General features: G+C 39.9%; 3 protein-coding genes and 1 long non-coding RNA gene across 10 annotated transcripts; 3 read left to right on the plus strand and 1 right to left on the minus strand.

Annotated features, from left to right (window-relative positions):
- Positions 1 to 703: 703 nt before the first annotated feature.
- LOC141046026 (uncharacterized) lies at positions 704 to 2,729 on the plus strand. 2 transcript variants are annotated; one of them, XR_016505699.1, is made up of 4 exons: positions 704 to 832; positions 1,085 to 1,145; positions 1,281 to 1,376; positions 2,134 to 2,394. It is a non-coding gene; the product is annotated as an uncharacterized LOC141046026 (long non-coding RNA). The 2 variants fall into 2 exon arrangements; XR_012218680.2 differs by lacking the exon at positions 704 to 832 and adding an exon at positions 2,534 to 2,729 and having other exon boundaries at positions 1,024 to 1,145; positions 2,134 to 2,279.
- Positions 2,730 to 3,546: 817 nt separating this feature from the next.
- Positions 3,547 to 8,258, plus strand: LOC112289446 (omega-6 fatty acid desaturase, chloroplastic). 4 transcript variants are annotated; one of them, XR_012218677.2, is made up of 13 exons: positions 3,547 to 3,610; positions 4,022 to 4,117; positions 4,442 to 4,487; positions 4,776 to 4,813; positions 5,104 to 5,319; positions 5,506 to 5,649; positions 5,811 to 5,962; positions 6,229 to 6,354; positions 6,555 to 6,732; positions 6,862 to 6,980; positions 7,190 to 7,304; positions 7,447 to 7,735; positions 8,051 to 8,258. XR_012218677.2 is itself a non-coding variant. In XM_073537783.2 (12 exons), the coding sequence occupies exons 2-12, from the start codon at positions 4,049 to 4,051 to the stop codon at positions 7,603 to 7,605; spliced, it is 1,362 nt and encodes a 453-aa protein (XP_073393884.1). In that variant the 5' UTR covers positions 3,547 to 3,747; positions 4,022 to 4,048; the 3' UTR covers positions 7,606 to 7,967. The 4 variants fall into 4 exon arrangements, 3 of the variants coding, with proteins under 3 accessions (XP_073393884.1, XP_024390436.1, XP_024390435.1); XM_073537783.2 differs by lacking the exon at positions 8,051 to 8,258 and having other exon boundaries at positions 3,547 to 3,747; positions 7,447 to 7,967; XM_024534668.3 differs by lacking the exon at positions 8,051 to 8,258 and having other exon boundaries at positions 3,547 to 3,675; positions 7,447 to 7,967.
- Positions 8,259 to 9,769: 1,511 nt separating this feature from the next.
- On the plus strand, positions 9,770 to 14,901 carry LOC112289445 (COBRA-like protein 2). Of its 3 annotated transcripts, none has more exons than XM_073537782.2 (7): positions 9,770 to 10,095; positions 11,635 to 11,981; positions 12,117 to 12,196; positions 12,501 to 12,960; positions 13,427 to 13,616; positions 13,758 to 14,044; positions 14,408 to 14,665. In XM_073537782.2, exons 2-7 carry the CDS (start codon positions 11,912 to 11,914, stop codon positions 14,446 to 14,448), a joined length of 1,128 nt encoding a protein of 375 aa, XP_073393883.1. In that variant the 5' UTR covers positions 9,770 to 10,095; positions 11,635 to 11,911; the 3' UTR covers positions 14,449 to 14,665. The 3 variants fall into 3 exon arrangements, with proteins under 3 accessions (XP_073393883.1, XP_024390431.1, XP_024390434.1); XM_024534663.3 differs by having other exon boundaries at positions 9,798 to 10,097; positions 14,331 to 14,901; XM_024534666.3 differs by lacking the exon at positions 9,770 to 10,095 and having other exon boundaries at positions 11,920 to 11,981; positions 12,490 to 12,960; positions 14,331 to 14,901.
- Positions 14,902 to 14,960: 59 nt separating this feature from the next.
- LOC112289447 (expansin-A10) lies at positions 14,961 to 16,523 on the minus strand. The gene is made up of 3 exons (XM_024534670.3): positions 16,304 to 16,523; positions 15,800 to 16,106; positions 14,961 to 15,675 (listed from the first exon to the last, which is right to left on the minus strand). Exons 1-3 carry the CDS (start codon positions 16,449 to 16,451, stop codon positions 15,363 to 15,365), a joined length of 768 nt encoding a protein of 255 aa, XP_024390438.1. The 5' UTR covers positions 16,452 to 16,523; the 3' UTR covers positions 14,961 to 15,362.
- Between the last annotated feature and the right edge of the window lie 5,193 nt (positions 16,524 to 21,716).

The following is a 21,716-nucleotide window of genomic DNA, read 5'->3' on the forward strand; positions in this document are numbered from 1 at the left end:
ATATGTATGTATATAAACATTTTCATCGGATTCATTTCATTATTTTTTACATTGTATTGCGTGGAGTTTGATTGATGACAATAAACATTACTCGTAGAAATTATGAACTGGTAACTAATGTTTGACCATTATCAAAAGACCATAGTCTATGGTTGTATACATGAACGACACTACATTTTCGTCGGCGATGAAATCATGATACAGATCGCAAAAAAGTATAATTTAATAGACAACACCGCAGGAAGAAATAAAAACAATAGAGATTTAGGGACATCGATGGCAGGAAGACGACACCACCAGAATCAAAAACTCTGACCAGCCGCCGTCAATTCCAAGGCAGCGCCCCAATTCATTGCCCCGCGCGCGAGCATCGATGGCTCCGCCCCGACCATCGCATTTCGTTTAAAAAAAATTGAATCGCGCTTGGCGATCTTCCCGGGCGCCGGATCACCCACCTCCCGATTCGAAAACGAAGCATCCATTGTCGTCTTGGGTACCATCATCTTCCCCTTATGCGTGGAATCCGTGCAAGCGTGGCGGCCTGTCGCCAGCTTTAGCGCCCTCAGATCCCAATTTCTGATTCAATCTCGCGCCTACTCTTTCCGATTTGGATTTCGTGGCAGTCTCTCGTTTGCATTTTTATTTTGGGGGTTTCCTGAAACAGGGCATCTTCTGCTTATCTCAAGGCGTGATCGATGCCTGGAGCATCCTTAGGGAAGTGGTGGAGAGATGGGTTGATGTTGTAGTGAGAGTTTTCGCATTCGATCGTGAGGTTTAGAGTCTACTTTTCATGACGTGAACATCTCAAGCTGCTGAATCTGCTGCCACACAGGTGGTGGCACTGTTACTCACGGGCCTCGACATGCTTAGCTCTGCCTGGAATCTCTTTTAACTGAGTTCTGTGCTTGAAAGCTTAAGTTGCATTTGTGTGTTGCATCTTGGAGTGTAATGTTTACTCGCAGTGATGAGCGCGTCTGAATTGTTTTGTGAGGACTCATGAGTCAACGTAGCACGGATGGGATACTTTTGAGCACTGCTAAGGTGTTATTTCATTCAAGGGCAGTGATAGTTCGTGTTTTGTCAGGTAGCGAAAATTGCACATTCACTGCTCCGACATGACAAACCTGGATTTCGCTAATGTGCAGGTTGGGGTTGTGATGAGCATGTTTTGTTTGTTTAGAAGAACAATGTTCGCAGAAATGACTGGCATGTTACTCTGTTTAGGTTCTCACTATTTTATTGACTAACTGCTAACTATCAATATTGAGCCTCGAGTATAGATTTAAGGGCATATCCAGCTGGGAGGACCTAATGGCTTTGGCGTTTGCTTTGCCCGCCGGAAACTTCGCTGAACAGCAACCAGCGATTTCACACATGTACGTTATGTTACATGGATAATTTTGGCAAGAAATACAGTTTGACTTGAGGTTTGTTGGCAAACCTCTGCTTATCACCGGGCATCAAAGTGTACAGGATCACTCCACCATGTCGTCAACTCAAAGATGCCGCGAGCGGCCACGACACATCCTTCTGGACTTGAAGGCCAAAATTTGGTATCAATTTCAAGTATTCGTGCTACCGAAAGTGTAGGACATTTTTTGAATGTGATGCGAGTTCCTGAATGTTACGCCTGCAGCTTGTGATATGAAATGACTGGGTGGTTAAGTTACTTTTCAGCATAACATAAACATGGAACATCCTAGTCTCCGACACAGACATTCTGCAAGGGACTTTGTACTTTCTAGAATGCTTTTTTACATCTCCCTTCGATCACTTCAACCCAGCGCAATTTTCTCAGTTGGCAATTCTGCAGTTCTGAGGTGTTTGTCGGCACAATTTTACGAATTGTTGGTTCAGGATGTAAGAGAATTTCATCCCTATACAATCTTCTCGCAGTCGAGGACGCAAGAGATGACCTGAACTCAAATTCCAAATGTGACTAATCCCTCTGGCTGGCACAATTTTGTACACAAGTTCGAGTGCAACTCAGGGATTGTTTTCATTTAGAATACGCGAAGTTATTGAGTAACCCTCTTCAAAACTCCTGAAACTGAGGAGCCCCGCACATCAATTTACAAGTTACTCTACAATTCGTACTCATGCATCTCATGTGGTCGCTTCATCCTCTGGCAGGATCCTGCTCTTCGGAGCTGTTTCTTCATTATATTCATGCAGGCAAGCGATCGGACGGAAACCCTCGCTTTGTCAACTCGATGATTGCTTGGAATTCGACAGGGAATGCTGAAAGAATGTAAGCTCATTTGCGGGTTCAGAGGAAGGTCAGGTTTTCGAATCCTAAGAATTGTTTTTCGAAATGTAAATGTGAACATTCTAGGGATCTGTTAGAATTATTCTCCAGAGCCACGTTCACTGAGAGTAGGTGGTGCTTCACTGTGACCCTGAGCACCTTGGGAATGGATAAACTGTTGGGACGGTTACAAAAGTACAAATCCTGCCTCAGACGACGTCGATGGTTAGAGAAGAATTCCGAATATCTGACAAGTTCTGAGCTTGACGTCACAATCTATTCCAGGAAAGGGAGGCTGCAGACAACTGCGGAATTCTTAGAATGCAATGCATCCATATCTTCTGAGTGGAAGAGCAAGTGAAACTGATAAGACGAGAGGAATCTGCGTGCATCTAAATTGCTTCAGAATTTGTGGCAACGCACTAGAAGTGGATCTTCTGGTTTATATTTATTTAAAGCTAGCCACACATATCTTATAGTATCACAAGTTCTCTGTCCTTCGTACACGATTTCTAAGTTGTTTACTGGTCCTTGCGGAGTGAACAGAGTTGAATTGTTTTGAGCCAAGAGTATTGTGAGGACACAATTGTCGTAGGTGGCCGCATGATGTGTCGCCAACTTTGGAGGGATTTCAACAAACCAGGGCTTGCTAACAATAATTCCAGCACAAAGTTGGTGGGTCCTACTAGTAATATTTCAGCTGTGTGGGTTGAGCGGTCCATCTCTTTCGACGTGGCGTAACTTCAGGCGGTTTCTCCAACTCCGTCGTTCTACTTTCACCAACTCGCCAACTCCTAGAAAAGTTTAATTCACGATTCTATCTGTTATATCGAAAATGCAACTCTAAGATCGCCTTGTGCGCTTGACAATCTAATGCTGAAATACTGCTTCAGCACGTATCTTTATTATCATGATTGACAGGAACTCCACCGTGTAACTTGAAAAATTATATTTCCACCTTAACCCTATTGTGCAAGTCTTCACTCCATATCTTTAGTTAAAACATTTCTATTCTCACAGTTGATGCTACGACAGTTACTCTTCTAATAGACAAACTTAATGAAACCCATAGTCGTCGCCCCAATATGAATCCACCTCTCAACTGTATACTTAGTCTATTTCAAAAATACCTAGTCCGCGAATACCAATGACCGTCCAAGGGGAGAGGAAATTCCAGAAGTCCGGATTCTCAAAAAGTAATCATCCAACAAAGGCGGTGAAGGACAGGGGTTGTGTGTGGCAGCCTGGACTCCTTATATCCCTTCTCCTGCACCTCTTATCCCTCTCACCCTCGGCTCTCCAGTCCCAGTTCTCGGAGTCTTCAACAGTACCAAGGACCGGCGTGCTCGTTCACTCTGTCTGGTTGGTCCCCGCATTTCTCCATTTGCACATCTTGTGTTGGGCTCTTTGAGCAATTTTCCCGTCAGGTTGGTGAACATGTCTTCAGTCACGGGCCTTTGTCAATTTAGGAAGGGAGCCGACGGTCGGCGGGGTTCGCTGTAAGCATAGTTGGGGTTCTTCACTTGGCTCTTGGGGGAAGCGGAGTGTGTCATTTTGGATAGCTTTGGTATAATGCTTTCTCAAAATGGCGACGAGGGGGTCGTGAGAGTTGGACCACCGGTGGTCCCTGTCTATGGGACTGGAGTTCTCGTTGTTGGCAAATGGGTCTGCGGTGGTTGGTTGGAATGTTAGTATTGGTTATAGTTGTTGAGTCGCTGAAATTGGTTATTACTCTTGTGTCCATCTTCCCTTACACTTTCGGTCTTTATGTAGCTTGGCTGCGCGTGAGGGCTGGCAACCATGGCAGCTGCATCTTTGGAGTGTGTCTTGAGCCTCCGACCCAGCTTCTCGGCGGTTGTTTCGCAGAAGGTACGAAGTTGTTCCTTTGTTTTCCTACTTCAAATGCTGGTATTCATGTTTGCCCTCTCTCTAAGTAGAGGTTGCGCGAATGTCTGCATAAATTTTACTGGGTATGCTTGTAGCTACCCATAGCTTATTGCACTGAAATTGACAGTATAAGTAGTAGGACCGTAGTCTTTGAATGTGCGGCGAACATTAAGCTAGTTTCAACAGTGAGGAACATCTCATAGGTATCGCATTGTAGTGCATCGTATAATGCTAAAAGAGCATGGTCCGAACAGTTGTCGTATTCTTCGGCATTGAGCTATGCTGACATTGGACATTGGCCAGCAGAAATGTGCGGTCACCAGACAATCTGCAATTCTGTGTCTTCCGGCAGGTGAGACACTCGAGCCAGTTGTTCTTACATCTCTCCCGCACCTATACTGAATGATATCGGATGTTGGTGGTGCTTTGCTTAATGTTGTTGTTTGTGCGTCATCCTTTTGTAGTTTGTGGAAACGTCCTTAGAATGAAAATGTAGATGTCCTTCCAGAATGGATGGTCAATGAATATGATCAGTCGTTACATGTATACAATAACAGTCACTCTTCGAGGTGGTTGACTCTCGAAGGGGATGGTGAGGTGGTAATTGGTTGGTGACATTGTTTGTCTGTGTGGTCAACAGCTAGCAGGTCTTTGAAAGGACTCGGTGCTGGATTTAAGGTGGGTTATATTTGACTATCAGGTCCTTGTTTCTACCTGTAACTGACAGGTGATTGCAGAACATTCTGCAGTCACTCATGTGTGTAAGTGTAGGTACTGGTACTTGTGGCCTCATTGAAGTCAAAATGAAATCGATGCGTTCTATTCTCTGTTGAATATCTTCTGTGAACTGTAAAATTCGTCAGTTCTGTGTTTTTTAAGTAACATCGGGTGGTATGTTTGTCACACTTTGTGAAATGTGGACACCACAATCATCTGTTGCTGATATGCACAATTTCATCAATTAACAGTTGGAAATCTCGAGAGCGAGGAAGGTGACATTGTCAGGCAAAGCCGGCAGGGGTCCAATCTCCGCAGTTGCGGCCCCTATCGCACCCCCGTCATCCCCACTTGAAGATGCTGGGGAAAGGCAACGCTTGGCTGAAGAGTATGGATTCACCCAAATTGGGGAGCCAGTGCCTGCAGACGTGACATTGAAGAAAGTGATCGATTCCTTCCCATCGGAGGTGAGTTTCCTTAGGTTGGGGGGAAGCGCTACAATTCACATTGAACTTGCCGATCTTTGTACCCACTGTTAATCCCAGCTACTGTTGTACAAAGCTATACAGGTAACGAGGGTGAAGTAAAATGGATGTAACGGTGTGGTTGGTGATAATTTAGTTTCTTATGGAATCCTCCGCACTGTGGCTCAGGTCTTTGAGATCAACGACTTGAAAGCGTGGAAGACGATTGCCATCTCCGTGGCCTCCTACTCCCTTGGCCTCTTCATGATTGCGAAGGCACCATGGTACCTGCTCCCATTGGCTTGGGCTTGGACCGGCACTGCCATCACAGGGGTGTGTTCCGATGACAACATTGTCTCTCCTTAGGCCTCAAATATACTTGTTCAGAGTAGTGGATACAACTTGTCTTTGGTGTTTGTATGATGATAATGGGATAGTCTAGTGTGTACTTGTTGGGACAACATTAGGGCCCTTACGGAAACTATGTGGTTCAGTTCTTCGTGATAGGTCATGATTGTGCGCACAAGTCGTTTTCGAAGAACAAATTGGTAGAAGACATCATCGGAACTATTGCATTCCTCCCACTCATCTACCCATATGAGCCGTGGAGATTCAAGCACGATAAGCACCATGCCAAAACTAACATGTAAGTACTTGCACCAATTCCTGCTTTTCATGCTGCAGAAATGGTTATATATCGAATAGCACCGAAGTGTGGCATTGGATATTTTCGTTATTACTCAATCACACTTTTTACGTTTGATTTAGCTAGAAATAGACTTAGCATATGAAAATGACTTGGTCTTCGGCTTCCTCTTTGGAGCGAAAATTCATGGGATAAGCAGAGGGGTGAACAATCTCATTCACATGGATAACTTCTATGCGATTCGATAATAATATGTGAATTTGCAGGTTAGTGGAGGATACCGCATGGCATCCAGTGATGAAAGAACAGTTCCAAAACTTTTCACCAGCTACGAAAACTCTTATGGAGCTCGGCATGGGTCCTTTGAGACCATGGGCTTCTATTGGTCACTGGTGAGATTTTTTAATTGTTAGATGGTCAACTGTTTAGTTAATATGTATGAAATATTGAAGATGTATTTCTTTGCAAAGTGAAGTTGGCTGATGAGTGAAAAGGTGCAAGTACTACGACCGTTTCTTATCAGTTTTAATTCCTGCTGGTTTTTGTCTAAGTTCGGACGATAACATAGTTTTTTATGGTTCCTTCTTTTCAGGCTGCTGTGGCACTTCGACCTGAGCAAATACAGAGAAAGCGAGAAACCTAGAGTGAAGATCAGCCTGGCTGCAGTGTTTGCTTTCATGGCAATTGGGTGGCCTGCCATCATCTATACCACCGGCATTGCTGGATGGTTGAAATTCTGGCTCATGCCCTGGCTCGGGTATCACTTTTGGGTACGGAATTCCCTAGTGTCTACCATTCATTGCCAATGTACGTTGCATGAATTCCCGGGTTGTAGTTTTGCGTGATCCTAGTCTTACGCAAATCTCTCAATATGATGTATTTTCTTGGATTTTGCGCAGATGAGCACTTTCACCATGGTGCATCACACTGCTCCTCACATTCCATTTAAGAACAAGGAAGACTGGAATTCCGCTGCTGCTCAATTGGGTGGAACAGTACATTGTGACTATCCAAAATGGTTTGTCAGTAGCCCTTTTCTCGTGTGAACTTAGTTTGTTGGGTTGTGTGATTTCGTGACGTGGAGTCAGAAGACATGAATGAAAACCTTCTGAGGAGTGCTCTTCTTATTCATAGCAAATGTTTTACACATATGGTTTTGATTTATGATTTTTCAGTTTCTAGTCCCACGAAGGTCCTGGGATCACTCTCATTTATTGTTTCATACAGGGTTGAAGTACTTTGCCATGACATCAGTGTTCACATTCCCCACCACATTTCACAGAAGATACCCAGCTACAACCTTCGATTGGCTCATGAGTCTCTTGTTGAGAACTGGGGAAAGGTATGTCCTCAGTACTCTTATAACAGGGCATCTTTGAATTGAGGAAGTACTGCACATTCTCTTATTTTTCTACAGGATTATCAATATTTCTGGATCAGCTTTTTTCTTGGTGAATGCTTATGTGGCTGAATTTGTTTTGCAGCACTTGAACATTGCCAAATTCAACTGGAGATTGATGAAAGTGATCATGACGGAATGCCACTATTACGACCCGGAAAAGAACTACACCTCATTTGACAATGGTGAAGATAAGTCACCCGTCATCGGCACTTTGAGGAAGGTTATGCCCGATATGGCGTAATGATTTTGCCGAACAATTCTGTAACTATTTGCAACAATTTGTTCCTTGGCACTTAATTCATGTGCCTTGAGTGTAGAATACTCTCGGGCTGTAACGCAGGGTATAGCTGCGAAGTAGATGAATTTGGTTGTTGGAAAATCTTGGTGAGCGAAAGCATGTTTTTTGCCACTGACACCACACATAGGAATCGATTCCTTTACGCCAGTAAAATGCTGGGCATGGCGCAACAATAGTACCAGTGTTTTCTATCGCTGGGGGTTGTGATAGGAGGATTATCCGCAGGAACATTACTGACTTGTACGACGTGGGCTGTTAAGGACTCTTCGTAATAATACAAGACACTCTGAGCAGCTTTGAATGTACCATTTCTAAGTAAACATTGCCTAATTTGTGAGCATGATCTATTTGTTTATGCTTGTACTTCGTAGTGTCGTGAAGATGGATAGAAAGTATCTTCTCTTGAAGAAACTATTCGTAGATTTCCTCTATATGGGTATAGACTAAGAAGTGTTTACAGTAGAGTCACATGATCAGTGCGTCAGAAAATTGATGGTAAGGGTATCACACGAGCATATAGTGGATAGAAACTCTGGTATGCTCCTGAACCAATCTGTTTTTATTAGCGATAGCCACCACTTAGACTTGATTCACAATCTATCCAATGAAATGATCTGTAAATGAATACTGGTGATTAATTTTTTTGATTTGAAATGGAATAATGGGTGATGCTCTGATGCAGATATTGTCAAACCTCGATCGAAGCGTGGCAACAACATGACAATCCCTCTCTAAACGATCAGCACAACTTACTCCTAATCAGTGGAGAAAGTTTTGCATGATAGTCATTGGTTGAGACGTGGACATTTATGCACGAATCTGATCATTTTTGCATGCACAGAACGAAATATCTCAGCTGAATTTTCATGCTCTTTCTTCCTCCTCGTCTTTCGTGCATCTATACAGTAATTGTTTAATTTTCTTCCTCTGTAACTATTTCGTCACAGTGAATTTCGTGTCTATTGAATGTTGTATACTGGCAAGTACCATGTATTTTAACTTGAAACAGTCATACAAAGCTTTGGAGACCAACCTTGCCATGTATGCAACCAATTGATCTGTTTTTATCATTTTTGTTCAACTTTTTTATTCTTTCGTTTATTTTTGCACAAACCATTAACCCTTGGATGATAGTAATAAAAATGAATAAATATTTTCAAACACAACTTTTAAAATATTCAGTAGTTTCATTGATAAGCGTATTCATTGAGTAGTTTCAAAGGATAACGACAATAATGCACAAAGTAATTTAGATCAAGAAATCATACCCTTAACATGAAACTAGGCTAATAAATGTAGTATCTGCAATGATTGTTTGAACTATAATATTGATCCTAATGCACTTTAAAAACAATATAACAATAGAAGTGCTTCGTTAATTAAGTTAATGCTCTTATTTTAATACTCAACTCTATGAATTTATAACCATGGTTGTTATATTTGTTTATTGTGATTCAAAAACCTTGAACCCAACCTTTTCCAAAAAAAAAAAACTAAACTAAACTAAACTAAAAGACTTAAAAAAACACTGAAATATTTTAAGAAAATATATGCGTATATATATATATATAGATGAACCGCTCATCCCTAGCCCATCGAATCTTGAGGGTAGAAGAATATTAATCTTGTCCCCCCACATGTCATTATGCTGAGAACAACCTCAACAGCGACGTTCCCATGGACCGCGTTCCCAATGACCCGGGAACCATAATCCGCCCCAGGAACATGACCCTTCACGATGTAACGCCCCGAGGAGGAGGCCTTCCACTTTACTGCCCCGCGCTAACCTCCACTCTGTCAAGATCACCCAGATCTCGCTGGCAACCCCATTCACACCTATACCACTTAATCACCCCACTCAGGTCACCTTATGTTACGTAACATCAGCCATAAATGTAGATGTGTCCTCGTCTTCACTCACAACGGCTTCTCTTCCTCCACTGATGATTGAATCCACCACATGCTTTCTAGGAATAATTTGATATATTTGTAGATGTAGGTGGAATTGGGAATAATGGAGATTTTAGGGCGGGGTTGACGGCGGTCTGCATTACCGGTATGACCACGTGAGTCTGCAGCCGGCTCCTCTGCTCGTTCCACGGATTCGTGTTTGCATGCTGTTGTGTTGCTGCAGATTGCCGAGAGTAGCACTGGGAGATCACTCGGCGTGGAGCTCGGAAGGCTCCCCAATCGAGCAGTGCAAAAGCGCTGCTTCTTCTGCGGCTGTGGTGGATTCCATGCGGTCTTTAATTTCTCGCCTTCGTCTTCTTCTCGCAGGGCGTCGTTTAACTGCTGGTTGAGAGGGCATTTTCTTCCTTGCTCACAGCTGTTAAATCACAGCATTGCGTGGTTGTGGAATGGAGTTATCGTAGAGGAGGAGGGAGGATTTTGGAAGAGCGGGAGTCCGCGCGCGTTGAAGGCTTTTTCGTTTCCGTGTGAGTTATCTGCTTGCACAGGGAGTTTTTGGTTTTTTTCAGCGATGTTGTATTCTCGCTCCTGTTGATCAATTTCATCTTGAAATGCTTCTTAGTGAGGCTGTTAAGGATTAGTTTCAAGGAAGAAAAAAAAGGTGGAACGTTGAGAAGGTTTAGTTGTATTCGTGAGAATGTTTTGGTTGTATCCTCTTCGACGTCGCGAAAATAGTCTTCTCTCGAGCTGGATAATGAGGTCAGTGATCAGATTTCGAAGTGGTTCCGTATCATCTGTGGAGTAGGATACAGACTGATTGCTCATTTTGAGAGGTTTGGGAGGATTATGCGAGAGTCGAGTCATGTTGATGGAGATTCCTGATTTTGGCCGTGTTGTAAGAAGTTCATTGCTGGCCATTCCGCTAGGAATTAACGTGGATCAACTCTTTCAGTGGACGGTTCAACATAGGACGAATTCTCTACTCCGAGATTTCGGTTCGGTGCACTGCGATTCTCAAGCTACCTCGATTTGTGAGGACATGAAAACGATGTAACTTTGGCTTCTTGTGAGTTACGCGAATTCGCACTGAAATTTCTTCTCCTCATTATCACGAGCTATGATAGTTTATACGGCTCATCGATTTAGTGAGTGTTTCCCCCATCACCTTGTCGGCCATTCACGTTTCCGTCGCAAGATAGAGAAAGAAAGGTCACTTTTCCAAATTGGATGTAAGTGAAATCGTCTTCGCTATTCGGTCTTCAACTCTTATTATTCTACTGTGATGCATTTGGTCAACCCATACGATCGGAGTTAGCTGTTTCACATAACAAGAATACGTCATGAGGGAATTACATTGGACCTTCATGAAAAATTTCACTGATACGATTCCATCAATCCCGCCCCGTTTCTCTTTCGAGTCACTTGCGTAGGTGGAGCTATAGCTTCATTATAATGCCAGTATTGGCCAGAGATGGGAGTAAAGAGTCAGCCTCTCCCATGTCCTCATTCTATTTGTGGCGTTGCTCAGTCAGTACGGGTGCACTGCACGTCTTCATCACTGCACGGTGTTCTTTGCTTTGCCCTTTTAACATGCAATTGTGAAGTCTTCATCTAACATCAGAATACATTGTTGAACACTACTGCCTGTGATGAGCTTAAAACGACTTTGGATAAGCGTTACTTTGTCTTTGAAAACAACGAAAACATTGAGCACGAGTTATTCAAATCCACCAATTTAGATGATTTAAAGTTTAAATCCTACTAAGAAGTCCAATGTCATCCTCCTGCTTTGTTCGTTTCATCTTTTTCAGTTTCAATTTCAACATCGCATTTGAGGGTTTTGATCTGAATGATGCAATTTCTTAGACTATTTCAATCTGATCTCTGGTGTTGTAAGTTAAACGGTAGCATAAGGTTGAGGAAGATCACGGCCATAGTATTTTTCACAGGCTACTTTCCTGAGGTTTCATTTCTGTATCTGATTGTCAGAATGAGCGTCATGTTACAACGAATCTTGATCCTAAAACAAGATTAACATCATTTGAATTTTTATATGTTTTGCAGTTCTTTCGCAAGACGAAAAAATAACTTCCTTCCCACGATACTTGATGCATGAGTATGCTGGAGGACGTTGAGGAAAACTAAGTCTGAGGTCTCATGCACCTCTTGGAGCACGTTGGACAGTTGTACCTAGACTGGATTTTTATTGGCCATGAACCAACTCATTGTCGAGTGATGACGCTCTGCAGTTCCACAAACAGTGGTGAGAAAAGCTCTGGTGAAGAACATTTGAGCTTGTGAGGAGATAAATTCAGGAAGGTGAACAGAAGCGCTCGTCGGAATGAAAGGATCCGCGTTCAAGTTCTTCCCTGTCACAGCTACTTTTTTGATAAGCTTCTCATTGTTAGCAGGTAACTCTTTGGTTTAGATTTTGTGAAAGCCGTTTCAAAGAATCTTAAATTCAACGAAAATGCCCCTTAACCAATGCGTATTGTTCGAAGCCCAAAGATTCGTTTTATAATGACGTTATTGCATTATGTGAACAGAGAGTTACGATCCTTTGGACCCCAATGGGAATATCACCGTCAAATGGGACATTAATTCGTGGACCCCGGAGGGTTACGTAGTGAGTTTCTTCTTTGCATCACTCTGTTGATTTTCTCTGAAGCATGAAGTTCACAGTTTTCATGCACATTACCTTTCCAACACCACTAGCCGCACAATCTTAGAAATGCTGTATCCTCTCGATAACATGCGGGTGCTCTACCAATTTCTAGGTCGTGCAACGATTGGGTTGCAGTTTAACTTCGCGTTACGAAAAATATTAGCTCCAATTATGACAGCTAGTACTGTTCGAGTGCTTCGTTGCATCTGAAGAGATTGCTGGATAAGATGGAACTAATCCACTGTTGCTGCTAGTGTGGTCACAGGCAATTGTCACCATTTTCAATTGGCAGCAGTACAGGCACATATCTTCGCCTGGGTGGATCTTGGGGTGGGAGTGGGCTAAAAAGGAGGTGATATGGAACATGGTTGGAGCACAAGCCACGTCACAAGGAGACTGTTCTGCATATCATAGCGATCCTATTCCCCACTGTTGTGCCCCTAATCCTAGTGTTGTCGATCTGCTTCCGGGAGTGCCCTACAACCAGCAAGTATCAAATTGTTGTAGAGGTGGGGTTATCTCATCTTATGCTCAAGATCCAGAGACTGCATTATCAGCGTTCCAGATTACAGTGGGGAATGCTGGGACATCAAATACTACTGTGGCATTGCCAGTCAACTTTACTTTGAACACGCCTGGGCCTGGGTATTCTTGTGGACCTGCAACTAAAGTCCCCCCTAGCCAGTTCCATTCAACAGACAATAGAAGGGTCACCCAAGCTTTCAGTAAGTAGACTTTCTTGACTCCTTTTTTGGGCTGTTTACCATCAATTTTCTTGAATCATGAGGATTTGTGGAATAAAGTAGGGTTGAAGTACTTTTAATTTGAAGATGTGTAAATACTGGATACTTTGTTCAGACGTGTTACAGGGTCGATAATCATAATCATGACATGGTTAATTGATGCTCTGCTACCAGTTGATACCCTGGCTTCGCCTGAACTCCATTAATCACAGTCTTGTGATATAAATTAACGAAGAAAACTCCATTCAATAACGCTTGATCTTAAAAGAATGATGAAATGAGGGATTGAATTCTTCGACCACAAGAACCGAAAACCAGGACAACAAAGGAAGGGTAATCCTTCACTCCAACGTTCAGTTGTCAACTTTAGGGGCATTACACGTGGATCTGTCAATTTACTCTCATCAGATTGCATAATATCTGACGCTTTGGAATTGGTTTTTTGCAGTGACATGGAACATAACATGCACTTACTTACAAAATTTGGCTCAGCGAGCGCCGACTTGTTGTGTTTCTTTTTCAACATTTTACAGCCCAACGATTACGCCTTGTGCCGAGTGCTCATGTGCTTGCGCATCAAATTCCACACTCGCTGCTTTGAGAGGAGCAGCAGAATCCACAAATTCGTGCATCGATCCGTAAGATCGCTTATAACACCATTTTTAGAATTCCAATGCAGATTGGATTCGATGATACGACCTGTCCTTTTATATCATAAATTTCGATGTTACCAGAAGATCATGAGAGCTCAAATTCTTAACATATAGATATGCATGCAGGAATACACGGTACGATGAGCTTCCAGCAATAACCACAAGGGGCGGCTCTTCAGCCAGTCATCCCGACCTTTTGTATTGCACTAGAGACATGTGTCCAGTCAAGATCCATTGGCATATCAAAACTAATTACAAAGAGTATTGGCGAGTTAAGGTTACGATCACCAACCGCGATTTTTCTCGGAATTTCACGCAGTGGACCTTAACTCTTCAGCACCCTAATTTTGACAACTTTACAGACGCCTTCAGCTTCAACCACAGGGGATTGAACCCTTATGGCACATTCAGCAGTAAGTCCCGAACACGATTTCATAAATCTGGTCACGTATTCAGTCAGATTCTAGAAGTTTAATGACCTGCAGAGTCTGACAGTCGTGGAGGTATATTGATCTGTGCAGTGTCGTAGACTTCGTGGGAGATTCCATACAGTGTTAAGCGTATGTAACCTAATGAAAAATTATAAATCTTATTGCTCATGAGTTATGGTCAGAGTATGTTGGTATGTTTATCAGCCGAAGTCCACAACGTACATTATTTTGGTCCACCACTGATGTGAATTTAATCTGCTGCTTGTAGATGACACGGCTGTGTTTTGGGGTGTAAAGTATTTCAACGACATTCTGATGCAAGCTGGTCCTTCTGGAAATGTTCAGTCGGAGCTCTTGTTCGCCAAAGGAAAGGATTTCAAATTTAGCCATGGGTGGGCATTTCCACATCGTGTCTACTTCAATGGGGATGACTGCGTCCTGCCCGAACCACAAAACTATCCAGCTTTACCGAGTAACAGCCCACGAGTTCCATCAAGTTTTCTCTCTTTAGTTTTCATAGTAATTGGATTGTCATTGATAGAATTCGTATTTTAGAAAATATTACTGTGTTCACAAGACACGAAGATGAAATAACTACAGAAAGTACTTGTAAATCTCCAGCAGGATGAGAGATTTTCAATTCACCAAGAGCATGAAGGTTCCATATTTAGCATGATACTTTTTCTTTTCTGTAGATATATCGGTGCAGAATATTAATGAGGGTTTCTAAATGAACTGTTTAGATGAGATCTAACACCGCAGCAGGAATTATTGAAAGGGGTTATGGATTTTGTAAACGTTTATACTAGTTTGTGAATGGGAATGTGGTTATGAAGTCATTTTATTTGTTGTCTCCTAACTAGAGGCACAAATAAGGAGAACTGCGACAAAACTTGGCTGAGATAACTTAAACAATATGTTCTATTAGTCCTCAAAATCGTGAAAAAAATTAGAAACACTCTGAACAGTGCGCTTGTACACTGTGAGCTCGTATTTGGGCCGAACCGAGTGCGGGTGAAAGCATACGAGATCGTGAGTCTCTCCTCTGCACTCTCGTTTACATGTCCTAGCTGCATTGCTAGAAGAATCTGCACGAGCGAGCGCAATATTGTGCGCTGGCGTCTACTACATAGCTAGAATATTACAAGTGGACCAGGAGCGGGTGGTGGGATTTCCAGCGAGCGGCCTAAAACCACCTCGGCGACCTAGCTTGAACAGACCACCACAGTAAGCATTTGTGCTTAATCATTTAGTGAGTTAAAATGCGGCAATGCTGGAAGGGACCTGTGGAGAATTAAATCTAGTAGGTAGCGACGCCCTCGAACGTTTGACCCCAGCCCCAGTTGGAGGGCGCGGCGTTCAGAGACTCGGCCACGCTGCCGTCACTCAGGGTAGCTCTGAAGGAGAGTGCCTTCCCAGGCAGATTTGGGTCCGAGGTCATCTGCCACATCTGTCCCCAGTTGCGGACGCAAGGGTACCACGGGGTGTCGCTGCCCCTGATCTGAAGTTGCTGCACATCTCCTGCACCACCGCAATTGGTGACTAGTATCATCACGAACCATGGGTTGCCGTTAATTGTGAACCTCATGCCGCCTTTCTTTGCGCAAGGAGCTCTGAAGAAGCACAGGCAGCGAAAAAGAGAGTGAGCGGTGACGTATCAATTGGGCGACTCACGATGTAGTATTGATGCAATTCAAAGAACGCGTGTGAAGAAGGAGAGTAGATTGAATGACTGACCTCCGATACGTGACGGGAATGACACCCCCAACCTCTTGAGCAAGGCTGGTGAACATGGGGTGCGAGAGGTCGAAGTGCTGCTTCGGGGAATCGCACCACCCGCCATCTGAGCCCTGAGGACAGTAGTTCGTTGCTGTAACTGTGATGGACTTGTCCCCTGGAAGACAGTACTTGGAGTTGGCGCTGTCGCACTTGAGTTCGAAGCAGGCTCCGCAGCTAAGGCCCGCATTAAACAAAGCACTACTGAGTGCGGTGGTACTGGTGCCATATCCGGTTGAGTAGAGGTTTCCGTAACCGCAAGCTCCACCTGCACATACCCATTGAGAACTGCTATGTCAAACATGCTCAGGCGTCTTCAAGAACATGGACCTGTGGACACCTTCAGTAATTCATCTATCGATGTATCTATCAACGCATCCATCCAATCCTCGACATTGCCGAGCTAGAAAACTTCCCAGTTCAAAGACCCCGCTACCCTCTAGAGGAGCTGCATTAGATTCACACCTTGAGTTCCCTGTGCGTCCACGCCACCGTAGAACGTCGCATGAGCAACGCCGCTGATCCAGTCGCTGCCAGCATACCCAGACTGCACCGAAGTCACCAACGCTAGAGCCGATACGAGCAAGAGCGCAACATGGGTAGCCATCGCCATCGCTCCCCGAGCTTCAGTTGGCTGCGCAGCTGCGACTGAAATTCGGAGAAGGTGGACGGATGGGGATCAGACGCCGAATGATGCAGGTTCTGCTGACAACGGTGTCATATTTATAAGTCCCCAAATCGTGAGCACCAAATCAGGAAGTGTCTGGTGATTCACATCTCGCAATTGTCCTTTGTCAATGAATAGCGTCAATTTCTCGTCAGCGGCTGCCTCTACTTTTCCCAGGATATATTCAGTTTCCGAACTTGTCATCTCCAAATGAAGTAAATGACTATAAATTCGTCCACATTCGGCTCCGGTTTGCTGAACAAGGATAGCTAGCCTTTTTTGTATCCTTTTTTTCCTTTTAATGAAAATTGAAACCCTCTAGCGTGGAACGAGTTTTGCCGCTTCTCCATTTCTGTTCGAATTATTTTGAATAGTTCAGTATTTTTAAGCATCGATTCTCTTTTTAAAAGAATGAGTCACAGCTACATTTGGATGCGAAGCAGCAATGGCGATGACATCATATACCAATTTCATGCGTTAAACCCCAAACTGTCAAGAGCCTTCCAGATCAATCCCAGCCCGCTGATCTCAATTTTCCGCTGCTGATCCATTTCGTATTAATTCGGCAGCGCCGAGTCAATAACTACACGAGATTTGACTTCCGTCTATATTCCATGTTAAGCGTACAGCCAGAAAGGCAACAACGTTTCCACGTCGGGAAGTCTGAATCCACAAACCACCTCTGCGATGATGGATATTGAATGCCAGACCTTTAGAAATATCCCACGTGGAGCCCAGTATTTCTATTTTGTAACGTGCGGCGACAACGATCGGAAATAGAGTTCATCATTGCCGACAATTGCGAGATTTCTGATGACAGAAGTAGGTGGGGGGGGGGTGGTGTATACCGCCCAAAAGGCAATTTGTTTCGATGCTGGCGGCGCGGTTTTAGCTGACAGATTCGAAGCGGCGCTTGGCTCACAACAATTCGGAGCGCGTTGCAAAATTGGGCCGAGAATTTTGGTCCACTTCGACCTCGCTGCCGCTTCTGCACCGTTGCGATCGCCCGCAAGTTGCTGCAGTGCAAGTAGATTGGCTCGTAGCTTCATCATCACAGACTGAGAGTGTGCGATGGGGTTCTGTTTCACCTGCCTCATGTCCCTCATCTGTTGCGAAACCTCCGTTCGTGCTCTGATTTTCGCAAGGTCCAGGGTTTTTGCGGAGCCGAGAACGAGTGCATGCTGGGCACCTGTGCACCGCGTTGTTGCCCATCGACTGCAGGGACGTGAAGCTGATCCCTCGCAGCCGTCAGAATAATCGCGACAAAACCCCGAACCCTAAGTACCTGAAGTTGGTGGAAGTCGTCGCGAGACCGCTGATTATCACGAGGCCTTTCTGATCGCTAGTCAATTTCTTCACTGCTGCCAATTCAAGCTCGAGAAATCAAAGCGATTCGAGATGGAATGGTGTTCCTGAAACCCTAATTCCTCAAAATCCTAAAACCCAACTCCCTATAAGCTTCACTAGACTACAGTTTTCATGCACCTCATCTTCTTTCTCTAGTATTCCTCGACCGAATGTCTTGGGTTTTGGGATTAAGAAGTAGGGAGATCTATACATTTATTGGGTTTCATAATTGTGGAGGTAAAAATTCTATAATTTGAAGCTTGCTTAGTCTTGAAATTGTTTGGCTTAAGTTAAGAATAATGCATTTTGATGGTTTTATTGATTTATTTCTACTTATTGTCCTTTATTTGAATAGAATAGATGTAATTTTATATTAATTATTTCTCCTCTTTTTGAAACAATGAATGAAGTTTATGGTCCATAAGTTGTATTTGTCATATTCTTATTTTACTTTCATTATTATTATCATTATTATTTTATGTTTGTGTATAAAAGTAGTTGATAGATCTTTTAAACTAATAAAATTATTTCATACATAGGTGAATATACTACTTGTTTTTTTATTTTTTTATTTTATTTTTGAGGTTTTCAAAAGTGTAGCATTTATTCTAGTAATATTACAAGTGACCAAAATTCTTTAAAACAATTGTGGTAGTAAATATGTTTTTATCTACAAACTTTGCAAATGATAATTATTGGAATAAACTTGTTAGATGTTATTTTTTCATCCTACTAAAGATAAATCTATATAATATATATATATATAGAAAAGAAAAAATTGTTGAGCTTGTTTTTTATTTTTATTTTCTTTTTTAATTTAAATTGTTTATTGTTATTATTATTTTAGATAGATATTGTGAATAAAAGAAAAAGAAAAAAAAACAATTTCTTTTAATAGATTCTTAAGACTAGAATTGTTCTCTTGTGCATTTACTAAGATTGTATTTGTACCAATATATAAGATATTAAAGATTATTTTGGCTACCAAGGAAGTTATGTAAAAGTTTCTTCAAGACCATAAGAGTTGTAGATAAAGCATTTTTGTAGGTTCCTTTCAAAATAACATATCTTATTTTTAATATCATATATCTTTGATTTTTTGTTGTACAAAGCAAACGTATACTTTGTTTCTTCTCATATTTTTTTAATATACAAGAATGTTATACAAATAAAATACAAAATAATTACATATAAATCAATAAAATAAATCATTAATTAAATGCTAAAAAAATAAAGCAATTTAGGATAAAACATTATATTCAAAATAGCCAAACCTAAATTTAAATACAATATTCTATTCACTTTCTTGTTTATAACATATTAGATTCAAGATTTCTTATAAATCTATCAAAATAAAGAACTTATAGTTACTTAATTAGTCAAACAATTCCGATATCAAAGAAAAAAGAATAGATTTCCAATAATTGATTTTTGAGCTTAAAAAAACCTGTGCACATTTTAAATTATGTAAGTTTTTATTTTTTTTATTTTTTATTTTTTGATATATATAATTCACAATAAAATTTGAATACTTGCAAGAAGTTTTAAATGTTAAATAAATTTATTTGAATTGTCTTGTTAACACATTCTTTAAGATTTTTTTTCTTTTTTTTTTCTTTTTTTGCAATAACTAATAAATTGGTTCAAATTGTGGTTCAAATCCTTCTTAAAGGTTAATTGTAAATTTATAAAGACAATGTAGAGAAAAGAATATAATATTTTTTTTACATACACCTTAATATCTTTTAATTGCCTCAAGATTTTTCTACAACTTCTACTCTAATGACAATAAGGGGTTATACAAATGAAAAAAGAACTCGTTTTGTTGCTCCTCGTGTAATTTTTTTATTTCCTACAAGTAGTTTATATATATATATATATATATATATATATAGACATAAAACATACTTCTTATTTTTGATGTTTTTGTAGAGAAATCAAGAAGAGATTTAAGACTATATCTACAATGCTATTCTATTTAAAATACTCTATTCTATATAAATACTCTATTCTATTTTTAAATAATAAATTCTAACCAAAGTTCATTCAAAACAATAGAATTAATAGGTAGTTTAATAATATAAAACACTATTTGATTTTTTTAACCTTTGACAACTACTTTTACAAATAACATTACAATAGTTTTTTTTTTGCTATCTACAAGTCTAAGTTGAAACTTTTTATATCAAAAACACCTTGTGATATTTTTTTAAAAAATCTCATTAAGAAAAAAAAAATACTTAAAATAGAAAAAATAATAAGAAAAAAGAAGAAAGAAAGATATTAAAACTATAATAATTTAATAATTTAAAATAAACTTGCAATAAATATTTTTAAAAAAAAAACATCATATACAAAATAGTCCAGTTATATAATATTCTAATGTAATTAGCTCAACTTGATCTTTAAATTTTTATATTTTTTAAAAATTTATACACTTTATTTTTTCTTATTTTTATTTTTGAACAATATTAAATGATGTTTTTTATATCTAATATTTTAGATAAAAAATAATAGATTGTTTTATTTAGTGCTTGAGGATTATATAAGTTGAGGATTAATTTCTTCACCTCATATTATATTTTATAAGAAATTATTTGATAAACTCAACATTGTTCTACTTGACCTTAATGGTTGTTAAAATTAAAAAGAACACATGGGTACAAATCAATTTTTTTAGTTGCAATCTAAATTTTTATTAGTTGATAAGTAAATTGCATCATATTTTCTAAAAATATTTTGAAATTTTGTTAGAAATGCATCTAAGTTCTCTACTTTACAATCTTTTTTTAAAAAAATAGTTTAAATTAAGAAATAACATATATACTAAGTAAAGTTCCAATAAAATTTATTTGAGATATTTGGGTTGAGAAACTTAATTAGGTACTTAGAGTTCTAAGAACTTAGAGTTCAAATTAGGTACAAATGTATTTCTATGAGTCACTTTAAATAATATAGTTGCTGAAAAACCCTTTATATTTATATGTCTTCTTGATTAGTTTTTTCTAATGTTGATTAGAGTTGTAGACAAAATAATACATAGCAAGTACGTAATGTTTTTGTTAAATTATTAATAATATAAATATAAGTAAAATTTTGAAAAAATAGTGTAAACATGTCTTAATTAAGAAAAGAAAATAAATAAACCAAATATAGAATTGATATTATTACAAGATAGAAGAACTACAATTGCTATTGTAAAATAGAATAGAAATAGAAAGTTTTGAATTGAAATTAAAATACCATTAATGCATTAACAAGACCAAAAAATTCATTAAGCTTGCTTGCATATATACTAGCTACAAAGAAAGCTTAGTAGAAGCTTCTTCAAGATCACATGGTTTATACATCTAGCATCTAAGTTATAGAATCCTTCTATAACAACATTTCAAATATAAAAAACTTCTAAAAGAGATTATTATCTACAATACATATCAAGATAAATTTGTAAATCTAATTCATATCCAAAAAAAACTTAACAATAATTCTTGAAGAAGATATTATTTTTTCAACATGATTTTAGTTATTTCTATTTACTCAAGTAATATTGGTAATTTTTTCATTAAAGATTAATACGCTTTATACAAAATAATGAATATCAAAGAAAAAAATTATAAGATTTTTATTAATGTTTTCTTTAAGTACTATCAATTTTTTGTTTATGAACAAAAAAATATAAGCTTTAAAATCTAATTAAAAAATAAAAAAATCATATAACATAATATTTGGATCATAAACAAAATTTTACATTAAAACAAACACATGATTCATATGATAACATGTGACCTTTATAAAATGATATCGTACAAAATCTACTTCACAAAATTGGATATTTTTTGAAGTTGGATTTGAATTATAATTTAA

This window comes from Physcomitrium patens, chromosome 12, assembly GCF_059467195.1.
Source record: "Physcomitrium patens ecotype Gransden chromosome 12, ASM5946719v1, whole genome shotgun sequence".
NCBI classification, from domain to species: Eukaryota; Viridiplantae; Streptophyta; class Bryopsida; order Funariales; family Funariaceae; genus Physcomitrium; species Physcomitrium patens.

What these genes read in the sequence shown, in the direction of transcription:
- LOC112289446 (XM_073537783.2), top strand. Translation starts at nt 4,049, where the DNA reads ATGGCAGCTGCATCTTTGGAGTGTGTCTTGAGCCTCCGACCCAGCTTC. An exon ending in GACTCGGTGCTGGATTTAAG is followed by an intron (nt 4,814 to 5,103) that starts GTGGGTTATATT and finishes ATCAATTAACAG; the next exon opens with TTGGAAATCTCGAGAGCGAG. An exon ending in TGGGCTTCTATTGGTCACTG is followed by an intron (nt 6,355 to 6,554) that starts GTGAGATTTTTT and finishes CCTTCTTTTCAG; the next exon opens with GCTGCTGTGGCACTTCGACC.
- LOC112289445 (XM_024534663.3), top strand. Translation starts at nt 11,912, where the DNA reads ATGAAAGGATCCGCGTTCAAGTTCTTCCCTGTCACAGCTACTTTTTTG. An exon ending in AAGCTTCTCATTGTTAGCAG is followed by an intron (nt 11,982 to 12,116) that starts GTAACTCTTTGG and finishes TTATGTGAACAG; the next exon opens with AGAGTTACGATCCTTTGGAC. An exon ending in CCCTTATGGCACATTCAGCA is followed by an intron (nt 14,045 to 14,330) that starts GTAAGTCCCGAA and finishes TGCTGCTTGTAG; the next exon opens with ATGACACGGCTGTGTTTTGG.
- LOC112289447 (XM_024534670.3), bottom strand. Translation starts at nt 16,451, where the DNA reads ATGGCGATGGCTACCCATGTTGCGCTCTTGCTCGTATCGGCTCTAGCG. An exon ending in GGACGCACAGGGAACTCAAG is followed by an intron (nt 16,107 to 16,303) that starts GTGTGAATCTAA and finishes GGGTATGTGCAG; the next exon opens with GTGGAGCTTGCGGTTACGGA. An exon ending in ATTCCCGTCACGTATCGGAG is followed by an intron (nt 15,676 to 15,799) that starts GTCAGTCATTCA and finishes GTGCTTCTTCAG; the next exon opens with AGCTCCTTGCGCAAAGAAAG.